At 52.6% G+C, this 7277-nt stretch overlaps 1 protein-coding gene across 3 annotated transcripts in view; it reads left to right on the plus strand.

The window, feature by feature from the left end:
• The window catches only part of LOC128314963 (complement C3-like), a 44956-nt gene extending 43102 nt beyond the window's left edge, over positions 1 to 1854 (plus strand). For 2 of the 3 annotated variants that reach the window (XM_053219996.1, XM_053219998.1), the window contains 6 exons: positions 102 to 207; positions 405 to 494; positions 618 to 701; positions 1259 to 1342; positions 1434 to 1569; positions 1666 to 1854. In XM_053219996.1, the coding sequence (XP_053075971.1) occupies positions 102 to 207; positions 405 to 494; positions 618 to 701; positions 1259 to 1342; positions 1434 to 1569; positions 1666 to 1807 (642 nt within the window). In that variant the 3' untranslated portion in view covers positions 1808 to 1854. The remainder of the gene's footprint in view (positions 1 to 101; positions 208 to 404; positions 495 to 617; positions 702 to 1258; positions 1343 to 1433; positions 1570 to 1665) is intronic. The other variant, XM_053219997.1, reaches the window with a different exon arrangement.
• The last annotated feature ends 5423 nt before the right edge of the window (positions 1855 to 7277 follow it).

The raw sequence follows: 7277 nt of genomic DNA on the forward strand, positions 1-7277 counted from the left end.
CAGATCTCACACGACCTGTCGCCCCACTCACCAGCCTCCTCCTTCCCCCCAGATCTCACACGACCTGTCGCCCCACTGACCAGCCTCCTCCTTCCCCCCAGATCTCACATGACCAGGAGGACTGTCTGACCTTCAAGGTGCACCAGTACTTCAACGTGGGGCTTATCCAGCCCGGGTCGGTCAAGGTGTACTCCTATTACAACCTGGGTGAGCAGCCCACCTAGGGTCTGGGGGGCCTGGGAGGCCTGAGGGTCCAAGGGACCCATGTGAGGCGGGGGCCTGAGGGTCCCAGGGTTGGGGACATGGCCTCTCCAGGTCTGAGGGACTGGAGTTGGGAATCCAAGCCCCTGGGTCTCTGGGCTGGAGCCCTAGTCCTCTGACACCTCCCTGCCCTCTGCCCACAGATGAGAATTGCATCCGGTTCTACCACCCAGACAAAGAAGACGGGTTGCTGAGCAAGCACTGTCACACAGACGTGTGCCGATGTGGTGAGGGTGGACACAAAATTGCCAGGAAGTGTTGGCCCCACACCCATGGACATCCACACGGACCCAGAGGTGGGGGGCCCTGGACAACACGCGTGATGTAACCATGTCCCCCACTCATCCACCACACAGAGAACTGCTTCATGCACCCGATGGATGAAAAGATCACCCTGGACGAGCGTCTGGACAAGGCCTGTGAACCAGGAGTAGACTACGGTGAGTGGGCACGTGCACGTGGGTGCCTGGGTGAGCGACACTGTGTGGCCATGGCTGTGTGTGTGACTGGCTGTGAGTGCCCCTGGCTGCATATGGCTATACGTCAGCCTGTGGTTGCAGCCGATGTGTGTGTGGGTGTAAATATGTTATGAGGGGCCATGAGTGCATGGGGAGCCATGCTAATGAGTCGGCCGGGTGTGCAGCCAGTGTGAGAGCGGATATGGTCGTCTGTCCGTTGTGTGTGTGACATTGTAGTCGTGCCAAGCCATGGAGATGAGAGACAGTGCTTGTGGGGGATAGTGGATGGGAGATTATGCATAGGACTCCACTGTGGTGAGTGTAATTGTGCACATGGCCGTGTGTGGCTGTGTGACGTGGTGGTTGTGGGAAGACATGTGGCAGGTGTGTTACTGGGGGGCAGGGACTGTTGCACGTGTGGCTGTGACCCTGCATGTGTCTGCTTGGGGACGCCATATGCCCAGGTGCGCCTGCAGCTGAGGGTCCCCGCAGCCCCCCTTGCCCGTGACCCCACCGTCCTTCCCCTCCTCCCCCATCAGTGTACAAGACCAGGCTTCTCAAGAAGGAGCTGTCAGAAGACTTTGATGATTACGTAATGGTCATCGAGCAGATCATCAAATCAGGTCAGCTCTGCAGTCTGTGTTCTGTCTTTCCACTTCCTTCTTGCTGGTTCCCTGCCCTCCCCCACTCAGCGTCCCTCTCTGTCCCTTCCAGGCTCTGATAAGGTGCGGATTGGACAGGAGCGCAGGTTCATCAGCCACATCAAGTGCAGAGAAGCCCTGAAGCTGCAGGAGGGGAATCACTACCTCATGTGGGGCATGTCCGCCGACCTGTGGGGAGAGAAACCCAAGTGAGTGTCAGCCCTGTGCATGCCCCACCCCCCGCAGTGGGTCGCCCCTTCCCATGCTTTCCCTGCCCTGATCCTGACCTGTTGTCCTCCCCGCAGTATCAGCTACATCATCAGGAAGGACACCTGGGTGGAGCTGTGGCCAGAGTCTGATGAATGCCAGGATGAGGAGAATGAGAAGCTGTGTCAAGACCTGGCCAACTTCGCTGAGAACATGGTTGTCTTTGGCTGTCTCAACTGACTCCTGCCCACAGTCCCCACAATAAAGCTTCACTGAGAGTTCATGTGTCTCCCAAAGTCAGAAGGTCTTGGAGAGGGAGGAAGAGGCAGCTGTGATCCCCTGCTTCCTCCCCTGCAACTCCTTCCTCCCTGTGGATCACCTGCAAGTTTGCTTCCTCCCCCGGGGAGCCCGTGCCCACATGCACCTGCACTGCACCTGCACGTAGTCTGAAGTGAGCCTGCGTTTGCGCCAAGTGCTCACCTACTTGCTTTCTTTCCACCTGTGTCGTGACCTGTGTGTCCTCTGCCTCTTTTTCAGGGTCCTCACCAGTATCTTCACCTACATCCTTCTCTCATCCACTGTGTGGGTACCGGTATCCTCACCTGCTTTACCCCAGCCCTCACGAGCATCATTATGCACGAGGGCTCCCCAGTCCTCTGCCTCCTCACTTTCCTCCCACCTGGATCCTCCGCCTCCTCATCTTCATCCCCACCTGGATCCTTCCCTTCCTCACTTTCCTCCCACCTGGATTCTCCGCCTCCTCATCTTCCTCCCACCTGGACCCTCTGCCTCCTCATCTTCCTCCCACCTGATCCTCCGCCTCCTCACCTTCCTCCCACCTGGATCTTCCCCCTCCTCACCTTCTTCCCACCTCGTCCTCCACCTCCTCACCTTCATCCCCACCTGGATCCTGTCTCCTCACCTGCCTCCCCACCTGGACCCTCCGCCTCCTCACCTTCCTCCCACCTGGATCCTCTGCCTCCTCACCTTTCTCCCCACCTGTACTCACCTTCTCCCCACTTGCCCCTCATCTGCAGCTCGCTTACAACTCCATTCACTACCTTGTGTGCATTCCACATGGCTTTGCCCAGGAGGTGATGATACAAGGCAGAACAGGCGAGTTTCCACTGTCGATCAGTGAGCCAGGGAGGGGAAGGCATGAGTCAGCAATAAGGGCTGAAGCGGGGGGCAGTTCAGGGGATATTGTGGTCGCAGCATCACCTGAGCTGCATGGGGGGCAGCAGCCACAGGCAAATGGTTTCACTGTCTGCTGATCGGAACTGGGCCCCTGGATGCCTCTTCTGATTAATAACACCACTAGTAAGTCTTGGTCTATAGAGGGTGGGATCCAGTTCCTGACTCTAGATGAGGTCATCACGGGAAAATCCCTGAGCCTGGCAGTCACCCCTTCTCAGCCCATTTCCCCTAAGACCCCAGGACCTGTGATCCCCACCTCCCCATTCCCTGAATATAGGGGAAATAGATTCACAGCATCCCTGCTCCTTCCAGCATGTCAGGCACCTCTGTCAATGGGAGACTCAAAAATTCTCACCACTCACTAGGTGTCCCAGTCTCACTAGGTGACCTCTGACCAGACGCCCGCCTACCCGCCTTTATGTCCTTCTTGTCATGTTTTTCATGCCAATTTCTCCCTTTCTTCTGCCCTGGGATTAATTTCCTTCCTTTTGTTTTTAATACATTGATATTTTTTTGTTTGAGCACCTGTGGTTCCAGACTGTGACAACACAGACATGATCTTTGAAACTCACATTCTAAAGATAGCATGGAGTTGATGTGTCCCATCAATATTGGACTTGCTGAACCTGATAGTCATATGAGCCTATTCCTCAAAATAAATTGTGTGTGTGTGTGTGTATGCGCGTGTGCACACAGATCATTGATAGATACATGCATACATACATACATACATACATAGATAATACATATAAATAGTTAAATGATAGAGATAGAGATAGAGATAGATAGATGATAGATAGTAGGCAGTAGATGAATGGATGTATGGTTGGTTGGTGAAGGGATGAATGAATATATAAATGGATGAATAGATGGATGAATGGATGGATGGATGGATGGATGGATGGATGGAAGGATGAACAGATGGATGAATTTATGGTTGGGCAGGTAGATGGATGGATGCATGGATTATCAGACAAATGGATGGATGGATGAATGGATGGATGGATGGGTGGGTGGATTGCAAAATTGGTGGTTGGATGGATGGATGGATAAATGGACGGATGGACAGATGAATGGATGGATGGATGGGTGGATTTATGGATGGATGGTCAGACAGATGGATGGATGGATGGATAAATGGATGAATGGATGAATGGATGGATGGATGGGTGGATGGATGGATGGACAGATAGAGATATTACTGGTTTTTTCTCTGGAGAGCCCTGACTAATGCAGATGGTCAAGGAAGACAGGGATATCTCCTGTGAGGAGAGAATTCTTGAGCCAAGACAGAGATGACAAGGAGGAGCCAGCCATGGAGAATCTGGAAAAGAACATTCCAGATGAAGGAAACAGTATGTACAAAGTCCTCAAGATGCCTGAGGCCAAGTGAGCACAGGGTATGGACTTCAAGATAGTGAAGATCACTTTGTGTCTACTCTAAGCTCAGGGGAAGGCCAAGCTTTTTCTATAAAGGGCCAGATAGTAAATATCTTAAGGTTTGAGGGCCAAGATAAAATCAAGGAGATCATGAAGGTACTTGTAAAACAAGAGAGGAAACTTGTGTCCCGCCATGCCTTCTTCACCTGGGATGGGCCATCCTGGGTGGGGGGCATCCTCTATGCCCAGCAGCCAGAGCTGTTCTCTCCATGATAAGTGATTCACCCAAGGGGGAGCAGTTTGGAGATCCAGAAAGGTGGAAGCAGTAGGAGGTGACCCCAAGGTCCGTTTCTCTCTGATCCAGTGATACCCAGATCCCAGCCAACCTTTCCATCCCAAGGTCTACTTTCTCTTCTGGATGAGCTTGTCAAAGGCAAGGCAACTTGCTGAGCCACCAACTCCCAAGATGAGATTCATTCACTCAGTGCCCTGTAGTTACCAACACAGGATTCTCCAACATGTAGGTGGCAGCCAGTATGACCAGCACAGGGCATGGACGTGGTGAGATGTTGGCTGTGAGTCAGGGAGGTGGGCACTGGGAGCAGAGTGGGGAACAGGCAGAGAGGGAAGCCCCTGGTGGGTATCTGCAGCTCACTAAAGTGAGCCACTCCCGTACACACAGAGGGGGATGGCTGGATTTGGGCCACGAGGCATAATGTGCTAGCCCCTGAGGCCTCCGTGGGAAGCCACTGCAATATTTTAAGCAGGGAAGACATGAAGGCTGACTTATGTGTTTGGAAAGCTGATGGTAGCAATTCCAATGCTAGCTATGTGCCCAAAGACTTGGAAGCTGGTACCCAGACAAATATACGTGCGAGCATGCTCATAGCAGCACTTTGCCCAGTAGCCCAAAGGTGGAGACGACTGAAGTGTCCCTCAGCGCGTGAATGGGCAAGCAAACTGGGATGTGTCCATACACTAGAACATTCCTCAGCCCTAACAAGCAAGGACCTGGCTGAGACTTGAAAACATTATACTCAGTGAAGGAAGCCAGACACAAAAGACCACAGGTTGAGTATTTCCACTTTTCTGAAATACCTGAACTATTCAGGACAGGTAACTCCATAGAGCAGGAAAGCTGACTAGTGGTTGGCAGGGACTGGGAGGCCTGGGGGATGGGGACTGCTTTATGGGTATGGGCTTACCTTTCGAGGCGCTGAAAACGTCTGGGGACCAGAGTTGTCCGACTGTGGAAATGCCCTAAATACCGCTGAACTGCTCACTTTAAAATGGTTGCTTTATGTTTTGTGAATTTCACCTCTAAAATAAAAGAAAATAGTAAATTAAATTAAACCATATAAATTAAAGGAAACAAATAAACAAGTTCACACTTGTAGAGGGCAGAGAATGAATTAGGAGGTGGCAAGAGGCAGAGAGAACGTCCAGCTGGAAACCACTGCAAGGGTCACGCCAGAAATGACGGATGCCCTAGTGTGTTAGTGCAGTCTGGCGGCTGTAACAAGATGCCCTACACCGGGTGCCTCAAACGGCAGACATGCATCTCTCAGGGTTCCGGAGGCTGGAAGTCTGAGACACAGGTGCCAGCTTGGTCGGGCTCTGGTGAGGGCTCTGTTCCTGGCTTGTAGACAGTGGCCCTCTCACTGGGTCCTCAAACGTCTTCAAATGGCAGAGACAGAGAGGGAGGGAGAGAGTCTCCCGTCAGGGGCACTCATCCCATTCAGGAAGACTCCACCCTCCTGACCTAACCGCCTCCCCAGGGCCCCACCTACAGAGGCCATCAGGTAGGTGATCAGGACATCACCAAATGAACGGGGGAGGGGCACAGACACTCAGCCCACAGCACTTAGCAAAGGCAGCAGCAGTGGGTCTGGAAACAGGCGGCTGGGTTCACATCAGACGTTGAGACTGAATGGCCAGGGCTTGCGAAAAGGTGGGATGTGGGGGAGAAGAGAAAGAGGGCTACTCAGGCCAGTTCGAGGTGCCCCCGGGACGACTCCCAGGCCTTGGGTTCAGCCTAGTTAACCTAGCGGCTGGTGGTTACACCACCTGTCTGTGAGTTCCAATTTGAACTTGCATCCATGCATGCACGCATGCACACACACACTACAGGCACACTCATACATGTACACACATCCACACATGCAAGCGTATGTGTGTCTGCACCTGCACACACTTGCATGCACGTACACTTATGCACACCTCACATGCACACGCACCTACATGCACACACACGTGCATGCATGGTCATGCACACCACATATGCACATGCACCTACATGCACACCCCTGCTGGCATGCACACTCATGCACATCCACATGCACACGCACCTACGTGCACACCCCCACTTGCATGCACACTCATGCACACCACACATGCACACGCACCTACATGCACACACACGTGCATGCATAGTCATGCACACCACACATGCACATGCACCTACATGCACACCCCCACTTGCATGCACACTCATGCACACCACAATGCACACACACCTACATGCACACACACGTGCATGCATAGTCATGCACACCACACATGCACATGCACCTACATGCACCCACATGTATGCACACTCATACACCCCACACATACACACACACCTGCATACACACACCTGCACACACCCACATGTGTGCATAGGTGCACATACACACATGCCTGCCCCTGCACTCATCTCCATGCACACATACACACAGCATACACATGCACACATGCACTGGACCCAATATACACACCTGGACACACTCACACACACAAAAAGCACTCTCATAGTTTACACTTCCCTAACTACCATCTCAAACACTCTATAGTATTTTCTTCTTTACTAGGCTCATTGTCTCTCACCCCAAGAATGGGAGCTCCTTAAGACCAGGGACTTTTGTCTCTCTTTTTCATGTTGTGCCCTCAAACTTCGAACAATGCCTGGCACACAGGAGATGCTCTATAAATATTTGGTCACGAGGGAATGAAGCAGCCACAGGGAAAAGCTGTGGCCTCTCTCCTCCATCCCTACCTGAGTCACATCTTTAGATGCCCCTGGAATGTGTGAGAGTCTGGATGACTGAGATTGAGATAGAGCCAGCCTGGGGGTGAGAGGACAGGAAGAAGA

This window comes from Acinonyx jubatus, chromosome A2 (genome assembly GCF_027475565.1).
Source record: "Acinonyx jubatus isolate Ajub_Pintada_27869175 chromosome A2, VMU_Ajub_asm_v1.0, whole genome shotgun sequence".
NCBI classification, from domain to species: Eukaryota; Metazoa; Chordata; class Mammalia; order Carnivora; family Felidae; genus Acinonyx; species Acinonyx jubatus.